The following is a 19,870-nucleotide window of genomic DNA, read 5'->3' on the forward strand; positions in this document are numbered from 1 at the left end:
TACCACACTTTTACTTGTTATCCATTATCCTTTGCTTGCCTATAAAGACATATCGGGCAAAAAACTTGACAAATACAATCCATGGTAGAGGGTATATAAGATTCGGCCCCGTCGAACGTAGCATGCTTTTATTTGTCCTAAATAACAAGAAATAAAAATTTTCAAATTATTGGTTGTAAAGGGTGGTTTTTTAATTATTATCTTTTTGGCAACACTGGTTTAAACAGCTCACGCACGATTCGTGTTCTATTTCACTGTCAACATCTTTAGTTTGTTCTATAATTTAATAACGAATCGTCTAACAAACGAACAACGAATAAAAATGATTGAATTTTATTATCAAAATGCGTGCTCTGTTAAGAAAATTCATCGCGCTAAAATTGAGTTCAGCGAAGAAACTCATTTTTGGATCAATTGGTACGTAAATAAGCAGAATTGTCGATTTTGAATTGAAGATCAGCCAGAAGCATTGCAAGAGCTACCAATGCATTGAGAAATTGTCACAATTTGGTGCAGTTTATGGGCTGGTGACATCAAAGATGATGGGAATCGTAACGGTACTGTGAATGGTGAGCGCTATCGTAAGATGATATCCATCTGTTTTTTTGCCCAAAATGCAAGAGCTTGACTTGCTGACATGTGGTTTCAACGAGACGGTGACACATACCACACAGCACGAGTAACAATGGACTTCTTGAGAGGCGAGTTCGGTGAACATTTTATTTCACCTACGGGACCGTTCAATTATCCACCTAGATCGTGCGATTTAACGCCTTTAGACTATTTTTTGTGGGGCTATGTTAAAGCACATGTATATACAGACAAGCCCGCTTCAATTGACTCATTGGAAGACAACATTGAAGCATTTATTCGTGAGATACCGGTCGAAATGTTGGAGAGAGTATGCCAAAATTGGACTAAACGAGAGATATAATTTGAAGTGCAGTCACGCTCAGTATTTGCATGAAATAATCTCCAAACATTAAATTATATGAACCGTACTAAATTGCAAATTGCTAATTTTGCCCATGAACATTCCACTAAGGAACAGGGGCAAACTTCTCACATATCAATGAGTTCAGTCTGATTCAAGTTTAAGCTCAATAATAAGGGGCCTCCTTTTTATAGCCGAGTCCGAACGCCGTGCCGCATTGCGACACCCACACAAATGTTGTCCACATTAGGAGGGGAAAACCACCGCTGAAAATTTTCTTCCGTTGGTCTCGCCAGGTTTCGAACCCAGGCGTTCAGCATCATAGACGAACATGCTCACCTGTGCGCTACGGTGGTCTCGGTATCGATTCCCTACTATCGATACAAAAAAAGGTTTCATGCATTTTTCTAAATTTTATGTGTTTTTTTTTTTTTTTTTTTGAAAAACTTTCCTATAACTCTTAAAAACTCACCCTTTATAATAGCAAAGCATTTTCAGTCCCATGACTTGTGTGAAATACGAAATCCTCTCTACAATATAGACAATAGACAAAAAGTCCAATCGACTTTGGGGGTTCATGTTCTCTTTTGCTCCTATTGCTTCAAATTATAAGAAATCTCCCATTGTAAAATGATTGTGCTGGGTATTTCAGACAGATACTTTCTTTCACTTTCCATAGACAAAATATGGACAATAAATTGTCTTTTTTGCTAATGTTGGCTTTGATTAATGTCTTTTACGATTAGATTACTTTGGGGAATCTATTTGTCTACCTAAATAATTACTAAACATCTCTATCCATATATCAATCAACGAAGAAATCGAAAAAATTGCATTGCCATGATTTAGCTCGATGTAAGAAGTAGGATGTGGTGTATATAAAACCCCATGGGAACGCCCGAACTCATTCAGTTTGGCTATAGAATGGCTTGGAGTTTGAAGTTGATCGCTGTTTTGTTGGCTTTGTCTTCGGTGGCACACGCCCTGCCTAATGTGGGCCGTGTAGTGGGTGGTGAAGATGCAGAAGTCGGTCAATTTCCCCATCAAGTATCATTGCAACGTTCCGATGGCTCCCACAACTGTGGTGGATCCATTTTGAATGAGCGTTTCATTCTCACAGCTGCCCATTGTGTGGTTAAGGCAGGAGTTGTGGCGTAAGTTGGTGTGAATTTCCAGTACGAACTTCTTATACATTTTCAAAACTTTACAGTTATCCTCCCCAAAACTTCCAAGTGCGTGTTGGCAGCGTTCAATACATGACCGGTGGCAAATTATTGCAACTGAAACGCATCATTGTCCACAAAAAGTATGGCAATTTCTTGAACGATCTCGCTCTCTTGGAGTTGGAGCAACCTTTGCAATGGACTGATAACATCAAACCCATTGAAATGGCCGATACTGAAGTTCCCTCGGGTGAGGATGTCATTGTTTCCGGCTGGGGTCGCCTCTGGAATGGTGGTCCCATTCCCCAACATTTGCAATGGAACACCTTGAAGGCCATGTCCACTAAAGAGTGTCTGATGGCCATCAATATGGGCAATGATAGTTTGATGTGCTTGGCCCATGCCAAGGATAATGGTGTTTGCAATGGCGATTCTGGTGGACCTGCTACCTACCAAGGCAAATTGGTTGGTGTTGCCGGTTTTGTGGTCGGTGGTTGTGGCACCAAGAATCCTGATGGTTATGCCAAGGTGCCCTATCACAAGAATTGGATTTTGGAAAATATGACTCCCTCTGAGTAACTTGTTGCTTTCAAGATAATATATTTGTGATTTACATATATAAAACGTAAATGGCAGATTTTTGTTGTTGCAATGATGTTGGCGAAATTGAAGAATGATTTTCAGGAAATTCTTCACAATACAGTGAATTAGGCTAAATATAAGCTAGTCCATGATAGAAATGGTTCTTGTTTTTGGACAAAAAGAGCATTGGTGGTTACATTGTAGAATAATTCCGTAGTCGTCTTATGGGTTGTGGAATATTCCAAGCTCGAGTTAGATTACTAGTTGATCAGAGCGTGATTCCCAAAGGCTTTGACGTTCTCAGCGTACATTTTCCTTTGACCTTTTATACAAATGGAAATTTTGCCCATGATCATTCCACTAAGGAACGGGGCAAACTTCTCACATTTCAATGAGTGCTGTCCGAATCAAGGTTATGCTCAATGATAAGTGGACTCCCTTTAATAGCCGAGTTCGAACGGCGTGCCGCAGTGAGACACCTCTTTGGAGAGAAGTTTTACATGGCATAGTACCTCACAAATGTTGCCGGCATTAGGAGGGGAAAACCACCGCTGAAAATTTGTATAATGTTCTCGCCAGGATTAGAACCAAGGCCTTCAGCGTCATAGGCGGACATGCTAGCCTCTGCGCTACGGTGGCCTCAGACCGCTCTAACATAACTGCAGACTCGTATCTCGTATCCTGTTGTCCGCCATTGTTTTCTTTGCCACGGTTTCCAAGTATTTCTTCTTCCTAAATAACTAAATTAATTTTATAATAAAGCAATTTCAGGGTCATCACTTGCATGAAATCATCTCTAGAATATTGACCATAAACACTATAGACAAATAGTCCAGACAACGGTATGGGTTCTTGTACTCTTTTGTTCTAATTGCTTGAAATGATAAGAAATCTTCCACTCGAAATTGATTATGCTGGTGATTTCAGGCTATTACCTTCTTCCACTTGTCCACATAGAAGATAAAAAATAAGACATAATATAGACAGCAAATTGTCTTTTCTTTCTAACGATGAGGAAAATTGGTTTTTGATTTTAATGCCGTTTGCGATAAGATTACCTATGGGAATCAATTTATCTATCCAGCTACTTAACATCTTTACCCATATATCAATGAAGACACTCAAAAAATATTGGAACACATAGTTGCTCCACAAATGTGCCAACTCGTTTTTTGGTTCGGAAGTGTATATAAAACCCCATGGGTATGGCGAACTCATTCAGTTTGTATTTGCTATGGCTTCGGGTTTGAAGTTGGTTGCTCTCTTATTCGCTTTGGCTTCCGTGGTACGCGCCCTGCCCAGTGGCGGACGTGTTGTGGGTGGTGAAGATGCCGAAGTAGGTCAATTTCCTCATCAAGTATCTTTGCAACGTTCCGATGGTTCGCACACCTGTGGAGGATCAATTTTGAATGAACGTTTCATTCTTACTGCTGCACATTGTGTGGTGGTTGGCGATGGAGTTGAGGCGTAAGTTTGAGTGAATTTTCAATATGACATTTCCCACTGTACTCTCTAAACTTCACAGCTATCCTGCCCATTTCTTCCAAGTTCGTGTTGGCAGCGTTCAACGCATGGCTGGTGGCAAATTGTTGAAATTGAAACGCATCATTGTAAATAAGAATTATGGCGAGTTCTTGAACGATGTCGCTCTCTTGGAGTTGGAACAACCTTTACAATGGACCGATAACATCAAACCCATTGAAATGGCCGATACTGAAGTACCCTCTGGTGAGGATGTCATTGTTTCTGGTTGGGGTCGCCTCTATACTGGTGGTCCCATTCCTCAACGTCTGCAATGGAACACCTTGAAGGCCTTGACCACTGAAGAGTGTGAGGCCGCCATCGAGTGGGGCTATGACAGTTTAATCTGCTTGGCACATACCGAGGATAATGGTGTTTGCAATGGCGATTCCGGTGGTCCCGCCACCTACCAAGGCAAATTGGTTGGTGTTGCTGGTTTTGTTGTCGATGGCTGTGGTACCAAAAATCCCGATGGTTATGCCAAGGTATTCTATCACAAAGACTGGATTTTGGAAAATATGACTCCTTCTGCATAAATTGTTTGTTTTTGCTTGAATAAAGTTATGAGCTATATATGAAAAATCCACCTGTTGAAAAAAAGAATTGTTTGTACACAATGTTGGAAAAAGATTCCCTGGAAATCCTTTTCTGGTATGATAAATTAGACTGGGGGTAAAGTGTAATTTGGTGTTTTTTATAATGAAAACCAGCGTTGGTGATGTATGTATAAAATAAGAATCGATTTTCGTTTGGCCTATAGGTGGCGCTAGTAGTTTGCGAAAGACCCCTTGAAAGACACTTGTCGAGTCCTTACGCGTTTACTTTTTGTAGACACATTAAAATGTTAACATCATTCTCTAAAGAAAGAAGTTCGGTTTTCAGCGTCTCACGTAAATAATTTCAAAGTTTAGTTTTCCAATTAGCATGGATATTAAAAGTACTAACAATTTTTCCCAACATATGTCTACCAAAGTTTCAATTGAATTTTGTCGGAAAGCATTACTTTATTGAAATAATGTGTCTGGAAGCCACCGTAGCGTAGAGGTTAGCATGTCCTCCGCCTATGACGCTAAACACCTGGGTTCGAATCCTGGCGAGACCACCAGAAAAAATTTTCAGCGGTGGTTTTCCCCTCCGAATGCTAGCAACATTTGTGAGGTACTATGCCATGTAAAACTTCTCCCCAACGAGGTGTCGCACTGCGGCACGCCATTAGGACTCGGCTATAAAAAGGATGCCCCTTATCATTGGGCTTAAACTTGAGTCGGACTGCACTCGTTGATATGTGAGAAGTTTGCCCCTGTTCCTTTGCGAAATGTTCATGGGAAAAATTTGCAATGTCTCTAAGCACAAAATTGCTATGAAATTTTCTCTAAAGTCGAAATTTTCTTGAAAGACAAAATGTCAATGAAATATCGAAACACTATGTGCCTTGCAGCGGCTTTAGATCGGAGATCGATTCATATGGTAGCTACTAGCTGGACAGGGCCCGCTCCGCTGTGCCTTTTTTCACTGTCTCATTTAATCTGAGCCGTATACTGGCATGGTCAGAAAATATGTCCTGTTTGGGGCCCCAATGTGGATATTATATTGGTGCTCTACTCCGTAACAACTTTCATTTGAGCCTTATAATGCTATGGTTGGTTATTATGTCCGGTATGAGGTGAGGCGGATGCCCATATATCAGATTCGTGCTCTAGTCTCAAATACCCCATATTGTCATTATTGGTTTATATATCCAAATACCCCATATTATCTTTATTGGTTTATATATACATTTGGCGGGCTTTGGAGGAGGGGTGAGCCCCCTAGATATCCCACGCTAAATAGAGATACCTCAGACGCCAAGGAATACATTTTTTATATCAGCTTTTTACTCTGCTTTTAAGTACCTTTCAGTTGGTATCCATATGGTCCCAAACGTAAATATATCCTGCTGGGGGGTTTTGGGAGTGGGGAGGCCCCTCAAACACCAAGGAATACATTTTTATGTCAGATTTGTACTCTACTTTTAAATACCTTTCATTTGATATCCATATTGCCCAAAGCGTCAAAATTATCCAGTTGGGTGGTGTTACTGAGAGTGACATTTAAATGCTAAGTTTGAACTCTACTCTTAAATACCTTTCCTTTGCTACCCATATTGTCGCAGTCGGTAAACATGTCCGTTCGGGTAGGTTTTGGGAAGGGGCGTCCCCCCAGATTATTTGAGTCCAACATTTTATAAGAATTTCGTGTTTTTACGGTACCATAAGGTGGCATGCAAAATTTCGTTAAAATCAGTGCACCCATCTACGAAATCTTGTGTTTTTGGAAATGGGGGTATGGGGAAGGGTCCGCACTAGAGATTCTCTTTTAAGTCTTGACATTGTTAATGAATTTCATACAAATCGGTTCAGATTTAGATATAGCTCCCATATAAAAGTTCGTCCGATTTGGACTAGTATTGCAATAATTTGGTCATTTGTTAGCCGATTCACACGAAAATTAACACAAAGGATTCCCTTATGACTCCCAGTATTGCTAATGAATTTAATAGAAATCTGTTCGGATATACTTTCGTCCGATTTTGAATAATAATGAATAGTTTAGTAATTTGTTCATAGATCTTCACTAAATTTGGCACGAAGTTTTCTCTTCTAACTCATCTGATGGCTAATGAATTTCATTGAAATTTATTCGGTTCTAGTTATAGCTCCCATATATATGCATCTCCCGATTTTCTCCTGTGAGACCTTTGCTAACCCATTTATCAATAGGACATCAAAAGGTCGGTCGGCTTCACCTGACTTTAGCCCGTCCTAACTTGTTATATAATAGATATCAGGTTATAGACCGACTTTGGCAATACCTGAAAGAGTTGTTGGAAGTCTGATGATACTGTGCAATATTTCAACCAATATGGCCAAGAATTGCGACGTCTGGAAGTCGGCAAGAAAAAAGATCAATGCATCAATGGTCTCATTTTCATTAAAGGCCTTGTTGAAAATATTGACTGGGATGATTTAGTGAATGATAACAACAAATTCGTGTAGCAATGATGTCTTTGTCCTACATAGGAGTTGTTTAAAATATTGTCAACATCTGGGGATGATTTTGAAAACGCGCGATGTTGTGTCATGCACCGTTCTACAAAATGTGTATGTATACCAACCTTAAGTACTTATGACTCTTTAAACATTATGGTAAGGCGTTTGTAATTACACAATCATGGGATGGGTGGAACACAGGTTCGCATAATCATAGGATGGATGGAACACAGGTTCGATAGACAGTAGTACCCAGAATATCTGGAAATTTTCATTCACAAAACACTGTTATTGATTTATGAAAATCTGTGGTTGATTTGATAACATCTGTAAGTTGATTCCTTTTTGTGAACCAATGGGTCAATTTGACAAGGCCTCGTTTGATTTTCTTATGGGTGTAACCATGAAATGATTTGGCCCATTTACAATCCCGACTGACCCATAAAACTGAAAAGCATTTGTGCAAAATTTAAAATGTCTTCATTTCCTCGTTTGAAAGTTAACGAACTTTCGACAGACAGACAAAAAAGGCGAGTATCCATTTTGTAAATATCTAAGGAAATCAAGGAATATAGGGTGGCTGATGAATATTGCTACAATGATGAATATTGCTACATTTTTTTTTCGGTGTATGGAATACATTTTTCTTTTATTCATGTTAAATTAAATTATTAAATTAATTATTAAATTATTATTAATTAAATTAATTAATTAATTAATTAAATTAATTATTAAATTATTATTATTAAATAGAAAAAAAGTTATTACATTTTTTTTTGGTAGCGGCTTTCATCAGCCACCCTGTATATGATGAAAACCATCGAGTGATACACTTTCTCTACAAATGCCAAGTACTTACATTGATTGATAAGATAATCATGGGAAAGCTGCATGATAGGAAAGTAAGGGTTTCTCAAACAATAATAGATCACGTTTCGTTCCCGAACGATTATTACTAATCTCTGACCAATAAATTATGGTTTGTTGTAAATTCCACTTTAATTCCCCACACTTTGAGAATCGAAATCAGAAAAACATGGCAAATCAAAACAGATCACATAAAAACCATGACATGCCTTTAAAATAAAATTATTCCAGAATGTATTTTCAATGGAATGTCGTAGTTTTATTGGTGACTGTGTCCTCTCTGGCTAAGGCTTTGCCTACCAATGAGGGTCGCATAGTCAATGGGGCTGAGGCCAAAGAAGGCCAATTTCCCTATCAAGTTTCATTGCAAAATAGTGCCAATGGTAGACACGTTTGTGGTGGATCTATTCTAAATGAACGTTTTGTACTCACAGCGGCTCATTGCGTGGGAAATCCTGGAGGCGAAGATCCGTAATTTAAATCACAGACTGCTGTTCCTTTCCATTTCAGTCCATTCCAATTTTCTCAATTTTTAATTTCTTTATTAGTTTTCCTGCCGAAGGCTACCAAGTTCGTGTAGGCACCATCAAATACCAAACAGGAGGTCAATTGTTGAAAGTGAAACGTATAATATCCCATAAATCCTATGAAAGTTTCTTCAATGATCTAGCCTTGCTGGAATTAACCGAACCCCTACAATGGTCCGATAAGGTTCAGCCTATTGAATTGACCGATGCCGAAGTAAAATCTGGCGAAAAAGTAATTATCTCAGGTTGGGGCATGTTATCCACTAGTGGTCCCACAGTTCCCGACGATTTACAATGGACTACCGTTAAGGCTATAAGTAAAGAGGAATGTTCTGCCTACCAGTGGGGCTATGACAGTTTGATCTGTTTGGCCCACATCAATTCCAATGGTGCTTGTTGGGGTGATTCCGGTGGCCCAGCCACATACCAGGGCAAATTGGTTGGCGTCTCTGGTTTTGTCATCAACAATTGTGGCAGCGAATATCCCGATGGTTATACCAAAGTTTTTCATTTCAAAGAATGGATTTTGGAAAATATGAAAACAAAGGTATAACTTAAAAAAAAAAATTAAATGACTATTTTGATGTGAATACAAGTTGTGGTTGTTTTTGGAATGAAATAAATTAATTTTAAATCTTGCCCATTTGCAAAAGTTGGGGATTTTAACCACGTGCCATGCACTGGGTGTATACTACAGTTGTCATGCCTTTATAATGCCATATGGTGTTGTAGTCTGGTGGACGGCGCTTCAAAAGTCCTTTTCAATGGTATGTATGTACACTCAGAGAAATTTTTTAGCAACAACAGAAAATTGTTTGCTGCAAAAGCAAAAAGCTTGCTCAAAATTTATTATTATACAATAGGTGATTGAAATATAAAATCGGACACTTCTCGAAATAATTTTTTTATCTCTTATTAAATCAATGGAAACACACACTTTCAATGAAATTTTCTCTACAGACAAAAATTTTAATAATTTTTTTCCTGAATACAAAACTTTAATAAATTCTTTCTGAATAGAAAATGTCTATGAAATTTTCTATAAACTTTCTCTACACATAAAAAATGCATTACTTTTAATACCAAACTGTGATTGGCTTTAGCACCAATTCGAGATTGTTTTTAATACCACTCTCATTATCACTTGAAAATGGCATTCCCTAATGAATTAAAAACAAGTAAAAGCGTGCTAAGTTCGGCCGGGCCGAATCTTATATACCCTTCACCATGGATCGCATTTGTCGAGTTCTTTTCCCGGCATCTCTTCTTAGGCAAAAAAGGATATAAGAAAAGAGTTGCTCTGCTATTAAAACGATATCAAGATATGGTCCGGTTCGGACCACAATTAAATTATATGTTGGAGACCTGTGTAAAATTTCAGCCAATTCGTATAAGAATTGCGCCCATTGGGACTCACGAAGTAAAATAGAGAGAACGATTTATATGGGATCTGTATCGGGCTATAGACCGATTCAGACCATAATAAACACGTTTGTTGATGGTCATGAGAGGATCCATCGTACAAAATTTCAGGCATATCGGATAATAATTGCGACCTCTAGGGGTCAAGAAGTCAAGATCCCAGATCGGTTTATATGGCTTTACTCCTTCGAAAGTTAGCGTGCTTTCGACAGACAGACGGACGGACGGACGGACGGACAGACGGACGGACATGGCTAGATCGACATAAAATTTCACGACGATCAAGAATATATATACTTTATGGGGTCTCAGACGAATATTTCGAGTAGTTACAAACAGAATTACGAAATTAGTATACCCCCCATCTTATGGCGGAGGGTATAAAAACACCATTATAAAAAATTTTAATGTTGTTATACCCACCACCGTAGGATAGAGGGTATATTCATTTAGTCATTCCGTTTGCAACACATCGAAATATCAATTTCCGACCCTACAAAGTATATATATTTCGGATCATCGTAAAAGTCTAAGACGATTTAACGATGTCCGTGTGTCTGTCAGTCCGTCCGTTGTAATCACAATTGAGATATTGAGCTGAAATTTGGCGCAGATACGTCTTTCTGATGTACGCTGGTTATGTTCTTGAACTGGCCAAATCGGACCATATTTGGATATAGCTGCTATATAAACCGATTTTCCTATAAACGGTATAATGCTCATAAAAACTTTATTTTTCATCCGATTTTGATGAAATTTAAAAATGAGTAGTTTAAAGCTTGCCGACATCTGGCCCAAATATGGTCCAGATCGGACTTTATTTAGATATAGCTACCATATAGACCGATCTCCCGATAAAGTGTCTGAAGACCATAAAAGCTTTATTTAATACCCGATTTCGCTGAAATTTAAAACAGTGGGTTATTTTAAGGTCCCCGACATCTGACCAAAATATGGCTCAGACCGGACTATATTTAGATATAGCTGTCATATAGACCGATCTGCCGATAAAGGGCCTGAAGGCCATAAAAGCTTTATTTACTAGCCGATTTCGCTGAAATTTAAAAAAGTAGGTTATTTTAAGCCTCCCAAAATATGTTTCAGATCGGACTACGTTTAGATAAAGCTGCCATATAGACCGATCGGCCGAACTTAATGCCTTTTTATTTGTTTTTATTTCGTTTTGGTATGTGAAATAATTAAATAAACGATGTTATATCTTGCCCAATCTCGATTAATTTAGTTCAGAAATTGATCCATTGATTACTTCATGTGGTATTAAATGAATACCAAATGGTATTAAAATAATGTGAATAAAATAATACCAACAGGTTTTGTTAAAGTATAGTCTTTTTACTATTAGTATAGGAACTAGCCTTTGTTGCACTTATTTATACCCATCGCAATAGGATGAGGGCATAATATCCTCATCATTCCGTTTGTAACACGCTCGATTAATGTTGCACAAATACTTCTTATACAGTTAGTTGGGATTTATTAATATGACATCTCATATCATTATTTGGATTCTGCCTTTATAGAGCAAACTACAAAGAACAAATGTGATCCATCCATCGAGAGAGGGGTGGACTCCACAACTTCTTGGTCTAAAGAAGGGTTGCAAAAAGCTCTTTAACAGGGCGAAAGCCACATGGGCTGACCTAAGAAAATACAAGGACGAATTGAAATAGGCTCAGAATAAATCCTAGGTGGAATGCTGGTGCTTCGTGTAGGAGATGCATCTCAGGCCTCTAAGCTAAAGAAGATCCTATCCTCGAAACCTATAACGGTAGAATACATTCTAAGAGATTCAGAGAATGTATGGAAAATCTTTAATGAGGAGACACTGGAACATTTCGTCGAAACACTTTGTCCCGGGAAACTCTCTTACGGACAACGTGTCGCCAGAAGAGCTTGTTACTGATATGAATTCTTTGGAGGTTGTTGGGGAAATTGTGTCTGAGTCGAAAGCCCTTTGGGCGATAAAAGGTTTCGACTCCTTTAATATATCGCCAGGTTCTGATAATATATCGTCAGTTGAAGATATACTCTGTTCGCACCACTATGTTATGTACCTGTGGGATGGAGGGACACCAAAAAAGAAGACAAAATAACTACTAGACTAATATTTAAGCCTTTAAAAAAAACGTACGCCTTAAATTGGAAAAAAGCATTTTAATATGTAGCAAGTGCTTCACTGTTATTTCGATGATTAAAAATCTTATATGATTTCATGCAAAAGCTAACAATTTTAAATTTAATATCAGCAGGCAGTGTTTGCTGATATCAGCAGGCTAATTTCTCTGGGAGTGCATCGCAGCCGCACTGAGCAAAAACCAACAATTTTTAATTTAATATCAGCAAACAGCGTTTGCTAATATTAGCCGGCTAATTTCTCTGGGAGTGCATAGCAGCCGCACTGAGGACCACATCATCTTATACACAGAATTTAATGCTACTCGTAAAGCTTCCAGATATTGTGGCTAGACAAATTGCTGTAACCATTGCTATGGGGCTAAGGGAGCTTTCTCTTTCGTCATGCGACAGCTACGGACACTGTGTTATCCTTGATACAATGTCCAATGATCCAGGCAAGGTGGACTATTGTACTCTGAAGAACTTAGACTAGTCATATCGATAAAGTTACCTGACCACTGTAATGTGTCTCAAGCAGAGATCCTTGCAATTAACTAAGTGGCCAAATGGGTAAAATATAATGTCATAACGACGATTGGCATATTTATCTACTCAGACAGGCAGGTAGCCATTAAATCTCTGGGGAAAATAGTTCTGAAGTCAAAACCGCCCTCAACTGTCGCAGATCTTTCAACGAGATGGCTGAACTGTTCAATATTCACCTATTCTAGGTGCCAAGCCCCAGAAATTGTAAAGCAGACGAGATTGCGAGACTAGCAACTACCTTACACACTCCGGGGTAACTGGCATTTGTGGGTGTGCCTCTAGCAATATGTAAGCTAAGTCTTCAGAATCAGTCCCGAAGGTCAAGGAATGGCAAATGGTTACAAAATGCGAGTTGTGTGACCCAATCTAGGCCACCGTAGCGCAGAGGTTAGCATGTCTGCCTATGACAAGAACATCGTAAAAATTTTCAGCGTTGATTATCCCCTTACTAATGCTGGCTGGAGGCCACCGTAGCGCACAGGTAAGCATGTCCGCCTATGACGCTGAACGCCTGGGTTCGAATCCTGGCAAGACCATCAGAAAAATTTTCAGCGGTGGTTTTCTCCTCCTAATGTTGCAACATTTGTGAGGTACTATGCCATGTAAATGTACTCTCCAAAGAGGTGTCGCACTGCGGCACGCCGTCCGGTCTCGGCTATAAAAAGGAGGCCCCTTACCATTGAGCTTAAACTTAAATCGGACTGCACTCATTGATATGTGAGAAATTTGCCCCTGTTCCTTAGTGAAATGTTCATGGGCAAAATTTGCATTTGGAATGCTGGCTACATTCGGATGTACTATGCCATGTAAAAACTTCTCCCCAAATATGTGTCGCACTGCGGCACGCCATTCGTTCGGCTATAAAAAGGAGGTCCCTTATCATTGAGCTTAAACTTGAATCGGACAGCACTCGTTGTGAGAGGTTTGCCCCATTATTTAATAGAATGTTTATGGGCAAATTTGCAATCTAGATTTTAAGAGGTCTACCGCTTTGCCGGAACAGTGACGTTGTGTCTGAGAACCATTGTGTCCCTTACAACAGGTCACTTTCTGAACGGAAAACTAGTTTAGAAGTTTGCAAATATCAACTTATGCGGATGCGGTGCGAATGTCGAGGAAGAAGATACTATAGAACATCTGCTATATGTGTGTCCCGCATTCAGAAGTCAGAAGGAGGCTTGTCTGATCTATGCGATGTAAACATTCCCAGTTGTTAGACTTTTTAAAGCGATCTGTATAGATCAACGGTATGAACTAGAAGGCATCTTCCTTTCCCTATTCCTGTCACATAAACCTAACCTAACCTACTTGTTTATTATATATCAAAAAAAAATTGTAAAAGTTCGTTGCAAATTGTCCCTTAATCAATACAAATCAATACAACACAGCAAACCCAACAACTAGTACACCTACCTACTTTCTCCACCAATCACAAACACTTACATCAATTGATAAGATACTCACAGTCATGTAAAAAGTGGATTTCAAAAAGAAAAAGTCTGTCTATCTCTTTTGACTATGGGGATTATTAATAAAGTATGGGCAATAAATTGTTATCTTTAGCAAAATCCAGTTAAATAGTCCCTCACTTTGATTCAACATTTCATGATATATTAAAGACGAGAATATAAAAACCAGAGAATTATTAGAAAATAAAACCATTCCAAAATGAAGCTACAATTGCAATTGGCAACGTTTCTAGTGGCTGCCATCTATCTGGTTAATGCTTTGCCCGCCAATGATGGCCGCATAGTTAATGGGGCTGTAGCCAAAGAAGGTCAATTCCCCTACCAAGTTTCGTTGCAAAATAGTGCCGATGGTAGTCATGTTTGTGGTGGATCAATTCTAAATGAACATTTTGTGCTCACTGCAGCTCATTGTGTGGGAAATCCTGGATCAACGTAAGTTTAGAAGGATGATTTCTTAATGCAACAATATTTTCCGCTCATTGCAAACTTTTTTAGTTTCCCTGCCAAAGACTACCAAGTTCGTGTAGGAAGCACCCAATACAAATCTGGAGGTCAATTACTGAAAGTCAAACGCATTATATCCCATAAATCCTATAGCAATTTCTTAAATGACCTAGCCTTGCTGGAATTATCTGAACCCCTTGAATGGTCCGATAATGTGCAGCCTATTGAGTTGGCTGATGCGGAAGTTGCTCCTGGCGAATCAGTGATTATTTCCGGTTGGGGCATGTTATCCACCAGTGGCCCAATTCCAGAAAATTTACAATGGACTTCTGTCAGGGTTATAAGTAAAGAGGAATGTGATGCTTCTGTCATGTGGGGCTATGACAGTTTGATCTGTTTGGCCCACATCAATTCCAATGGCGCTTGTTGGGGTGATTCCGGTGGTCCAGCCACATACCAAGGCAAATTGGTTGGTGCTTCTGGATTTGTCATCAACAATTGTGGCAGTCAATTCCCTGATGGTTATACCAAAGTTTTCTATTTCAAAGAATGGATTCTTGAGAATATGAAACTCGTGGAATAATGCCAAAGAGATTACTGGGAAAAATATGTGTGAATAAAACTTGCGATGTAAATTATTGGTTTTTTCAAGATTTTTTTTTTTTTTTTTGAAAGAATTTGTTTTAAAGCATTTTACTCTAATGACAAAATTTCAATGAAAAAAGTTTATTTGTTTATTTGTTTATTTGTCTTTTGAGAAAAATTATTGAAATTGTTTCTTCAGTCAAAATTTCATTTAAATTTTGTCTGAAGAAAAGGTATTATTGAAATCTCTACAGGAAAAATTTCATTGACATTTTAAAAAAAATTGAAAAATTTCATTAAAATTTTGTCTTTAGTAAAAATTTTATTGAAATTTTGTCTTTTGGGAAAATTTCGCTAAAAATCTACCAAAATCGAAATGGGCCGTCCATCCGCCCAAACCCTTAAAGTTGTTAGGAAATTCTACCAAATTTGGTACCAAATGCCCAAACGGCAACACTGCCCCCAAGCCCATTGTTCTTAAGCTCGATATCATATTTTCTGAAATAATATTCTTTTAACTCTTCATAAAGAATTTAAAAATTTATTAGGTCCTTTAGGAGCTAATGGATCTACCATCCATGTACCATAAACTTGCAGGCAGCATTGCCTGAATTCCGTCCATCCAAGTTGGCGTCGCTTGCATTAGTGCCACGCATTTGATCTCAAGTGTAATTTTAGGTATTCGATCCAAAATAGTTGCCCCATCGCCTTAAGCCTCTCAGCCGCATACTTAATCTGTATATCTGTTGGCTGGGTGTACAGAATAGTTTCTAGTGCCGTGGTAGGCGTGGTACTCACCGTCCTGTCTATATCAAGACTACATATTCTCTGAACCTTATGTTGCACTTTTTATAGGATATAGGTCTGATCACGTTCTTGTAGAGCCAGTGAACTATCCTCGCTTTCAGACCCCATACGGAACCTACGGCCAGTCTACATACGCTCTTAAATGTTACACTTCCAGTTCGGTCTCCTATTCAAGATCACTTCTAAATATTTGTCCTTGCCGGATGTCGACATCTTTATGTCAAATTGGCTTACCTTTGTCTTTTCCATGAAAGGACAGATTTCTGTCTTCTACAGGTAAAAATTCACCCCCTAGTTCTAGCCCAGTCGTATCCCACCTCCAAGACTCTTTTGGCCTTATTCTTCTTGTTTTTTTTTTAAATTTCATTAAAATTTTGTTTTTGGAAAAATTTTTTCCTTGAAACAACTTTTATTTAAATTTAGTCTTTAGGGCAAATTTCCTTCAAAGTTGGTGTTTAGCAAATAATTTCATTAAAATTCAAGCTAAATTATTTAAAAGGCTTTACAGTCCATAAGATTGAGTTAGAGGGCAATTAGTTTTATTATTTAATATTTTTAATTGTTCATTTGTTCCACAATCCATTTATGGTTGGAAGCCACACTAGTAAAGATAACGGGCAAAAAGCTACCACACTCCTCAAGTACTGCAGCAGCAATGCCCACCAATTTTCCTTCATAAACAGCTGGACCACCAAAGTCACCACGACAAATGCCATTCTTGCGGGGATGTTCCAGGCAAATGACATCGGGATTAGTGCGACCCAAAGTTCGGGCACATTGTGCAGAATCCATGACAGAGGCATCATTGATTTATAAGGTACGATACATATTTTCCTCACCTTCCTTGGTGCGACCCCAACCGGAAATTTCCACATCAGCATAAATAGGAGGATTACTTTCAGCCAATGGAATGGCTTGAATGTAATCGGAGAAGACCAAAGGCTTAGAAAGTTTCAGCAAGGCAATGCCAGTGGTCAAATCATTATAGTTGGGATTGATGGTGATTTCTTCTACGGTGATGCGGGAACCACCGGTATAGAGATCGGTGGTACCGGCACTAATCGTGAACAGTTGGGGAGGCCAACTAAAAATACAGAAAAGAGAAACTTAATAAAATCCTTTGGCAGGGAAGGGAATGTAAAGGTATGATCCCTTTTCTTATTCCACTCACGGTCTATCACTGCCAGCAGAGCACACGCAAAGCAATGCAGTCAAGGCGTAGCGTTCACTTAGGATGGCAGCTCCACAATTGTACGATCCACCAATAGAGAGGGCAGCCTGATAAGGTATTTGCCCTAAAACAGCATCATCTCCACCTACTATGCGGGCCTGAGGAGCAGCCCATGCAAAGGCAATCAAACCCAGAGTTAACAAGGCGGTAAAAGCTTTCATTTTTCCGAAATTTTAAACAATGAGCTTTGGATTTCAAATAACAACTGCTAGGTTTTATCAACTTTTCAGTCTTTATATGCGATACTTGGTAAAACAAAGTTTTTGCGAGATTTATTCGCTTCAGACAAACAAAAATATCAATAAGGCTACTTGATTATTTTATTCAATTTCATATTAGTCTCTTATCTGCTGACTTATTTCGGCAGGGTTTTTTTTTTTTGGGGTAGAAATTGTCTTATCTTTCACACAGACCAAGAAATTTTTGCACAAATAGCTCTAGTAGGTTTTAAAAGAAAGTATGTATTTTAGGAATACATATACCTTCTCCCAGGAGAAATGTACCACAACATGAAGTAATATTTTCTCGAGTCTTTACCACATCGATAATCAATAAAATGAAATATCTAGAATAGGTGATCAGTCGATTTTCAAAAAGCTACAATATATGTATTTGGCAATTGGTAAAAAGGACTCAGTTGAAATGGACCAACTGATCTGAACTAGTTCAAATTTTTCATTGCAGTGAACTATTTCAATGGAACTAGTTCGGTGGCGGCCAATAAAACTTAGAAATCTACTCAAATTTGCGAAAAAAAATCAGTTTTGGCTACTTTATCCAAAAATTCAAAACTTCTTTTAAGCCAAAAATGATCTTGACGTTTTCGTCCATTGTGATACCACAGGAACAGAAGAAGGAAGATGCCTTCTAGTTTCTACCGTTGAACCATCCAGATCGTTTTAAAAAGCCCAATAACTTGCGAATGTTCACATCCGCTAAATCAGACAGGTTCTCAAAGAAATGAGAAACTAAAGTGGAACTCCTTCTGACTCCTAGTGTGGGACACACACGCAGCAGATGTTCTATAATCTGTTCTTCTTCGTTGTCCTCACAGCTTCTGCAAAAGTCGCTGCTGGCAACCTTCAGTCCGTCAGCATGTTTTCCGATTAGACAGTGACCTGTCATCACGGACACAATGACTTACACGTCCGTTCTAGCCAATGATAGCAAAGCAGTAGACCTTTTCAAGTCTAGATTAGGCCACATATTTTTGGAATGCTCACAGCCTCCGGGCCTGATCCTGAAAACTTAGCTTACATGTCGCTGGAGGCATACGCACAGATTCAAGTATCCCTGGAATGTGTAGGATAGTTCCTAGTCTCGCAAGCTCGTCCGCTTTACAATTCCCTGGGATATCTCTGTGACCCGGCACCCAGAACAGGTGAATTTTTAACTGAACAGGAGCCATCTCGTTGATAGATCTGCGACAGTCGAGGGCGGTTTTTGTATTCAGAAATACGTTCTCCATTATACCAATCATCATAATGACATTATATCTTAGCCATTCCACCACTTCCTTAATTGCAAGGATCTCTGCTTGAAACACACTGCAGTGGTCAGGTAGCCTTTTCGTTATGACCAGTTCTAGATATTTAGAGTACACCCCAAAGCCCTCTCTGTCGTTAAGTTCCGTATACAAGTCTATGTAACTTCTGTTACCAGGGATATCGTAGTTTCAATCGGTTCTATCAGCAATAGTGGTACTGTAATTTTAAAAAAAGTGGGTGTAATCCACAGTGTCCGTAGCCGCCACATGACCAATAAAAAGCTCCCTTAACCTCACGGCAGTGGTCGCTGCAATTTGGGTAGCCGCAATGTCCAGAGGCATAAGATGTACCATTAAATTCAGTGCATCATATGGTATCGTCCTCAGTGCGGCTGTGATGCACAACCAAGCCATCATTTGGATCCGGTTAAGTATTGAGCAGTAGGTGGATTTTTGAAGCGCCGTCCACCAGACCACAACACCATATAGAGTGGCCTTTCTTGCCCTTTCCAAAATGTTGAATTTGAAGTTAAATTTCCTGTCCAGCAAAACACCTAGGTATTTTGCGCTTTCTGTAAATGGAACATTCTCTCCACCCAAGGAGACAGGTACCTATGTAGGCAACTTATATCTCCTGCTGAAAAGATCTATTTCTGTCTTGCACGGATTTATGCATAGACCACTTTGCTGTTGCACGCAAAGCTTCTTGAAGTATATCTCTTAGAGTGCTGAGAAACTTTCCCTTAACCGCAATTGCCACGTCATCAGCATTCACGACCACCTTTACGCCTTTTTCTTCCAGAGACAATAATATATTGTTAATGGCTATATTCCAAAGTAGAGGAGACATTACACTTCCGTGAGGTGTTCCTTTGCTGACCCATCTTTTTAGATTCACAGATCTTAAGCCTGCCGTAATGCATCTTTTAGTAAGTAAGTTATTAATAAACTTTCTTACGGTAAAGTTGATGCCAAGAAACTCGAACTCCTTCAGGATTGACGTCGGTGTTACATTATTGAAAGCATCTTCAATGTCAAGAAATGCTACCGTTGTATATTCCTTGACAGCGAGAGAACCCTCTATGTAGCCGACTAGGTCCTGAAGGGTTGTTTCAGTGGAT

The 19,870-nt window shown here is 39.0% G+C and overlaps 4 protein-coding genes across 10 annotated transcripts in view; 3 read left to right on the plus strand and 1 right to left on the minus strand.

The window, feature by feature from the left end:
* The window catches only part of LOC106091030 (carboxypeptidase M), a 165,840-nt gene that overhangs the window by 124,817 nt on the left and 21,153 nt on the right, over positions 1 to 19,870 (plus strand). The window lies entirely within an intron of this gene.
* On the plus strand, positions 1,830 to 15,287 carry LOC106091031 (polyserase-2-like). The gene is made up of 9 exons (XM_059367382.1): positions 1,830 to 2,088; positions 2,145 to 2,672; positions 3,797 to 3,854; positions 3,902 to 4,146; positions 4,205 to 4,685; positions 8,386 to 8,567; positions 8,645 to 9,170; positions 14,387 to 14,628; positions 14,692 to 15,287. The coding sequence occupies exons 1-9, from the start codon at positions 1,859 to 1,861 to the stop codon at positions 15,221 to 15,223; spliced, it is 3,024 nt and encodes a 1,007-aa protein (XP_059223365.1). The 5' UTR covers positions 1,830 to 1,858; the 3' UTR covers positions 15,224 to 15,287.
* On the plus strand, positions 3,879 to 4,782 carry LOC106091017 (serine protease SP24D). The gene is made up of 2 exons (XM_013257407.2): positions 3,879 to 4,146; positions 4,205 to 4,782. Exons 1-2 carry the CDS (start codon positions 3,914 to 3,916, stop codon positions 4,734 to 4,736), a joined length of 765 nt encoding a protein of 254 aa, XP_013112861.2. The 5' UTR covers positions 3,879 to 3,913; the 3' UTR covers positions 4,737 to 4,782.
* Positions 16,521 to 17,488, minus strand: LOC106091022 (serine protease SP24D). The gene is given in 2 exon segments (XM_013257415.2): positions 16,521 to 17,116; positions 17,204 to 17,488. Coding segments are annotated over 2 exon segments (750 nt in total). The 5' UTR covers positions 17,425 to 17,488; the 3' UTR covers positions 16,521 to 16,587.

The sequence above is a fragment of the Stomoxys calcitrans genome, chromosome 4 (genome assembly GCF_963082655.1).
Source record: "Stomoxys calcitrans chromosome 4, idStoCalc2.1, whole genome shotgun sequence".
Classification (NCBI taxonomy): Eukaryota; Metazoa; Arthropoda; class Insecta; order Diptera; family Muscidae; genus Stomoxys; species Stomoxys calcitrans.

What these genes read in the sequence shown, in the direction of transcription:
- LOC106091017 (XM_013257407.2), top strand. Translation starts at nt 3,914, where the DNA reads ATGGCTTCGGGTTTGAAGTTGGTTGCTCTCTTATTCGCTTTGGCTTCC. An exon ending in GTTGGCGATGGAGTTGAGGC is followed by an intron (nt 4,147 to 4,204) that starts GTAAGTTTGAGT and finishes TAAACTTCACAG; the next exon opens with CTATCCTGCCCATTTCTTCC.
- LOC106091031 (XM_059367382.1), top strand. Translation starts at nt 1,859, where the DNA reads ATGGCTTGGAGTTTGAAGTTGATCGCTGTTTTGTTGGCTTTGTCTTCG. An exon ending in GTTAAGGCAGGAGTTGTGGC is followed by an intron (nt 2,089 to 2,144) that starts GTAAGTTGGTGT and finishes AAAACTTTACAG; the next exon opens with TTATCCTCCCCAAAACTTCC. An exon ending in AATCCTGGAGGCGAAGATCC is followed by an intron (nt 8,568 to 8,644) that starts GTAATTTAAATC and finishes TTTCTTTATTAG; the next exon opens with TTTTCCTGCCGAAGGCTACC.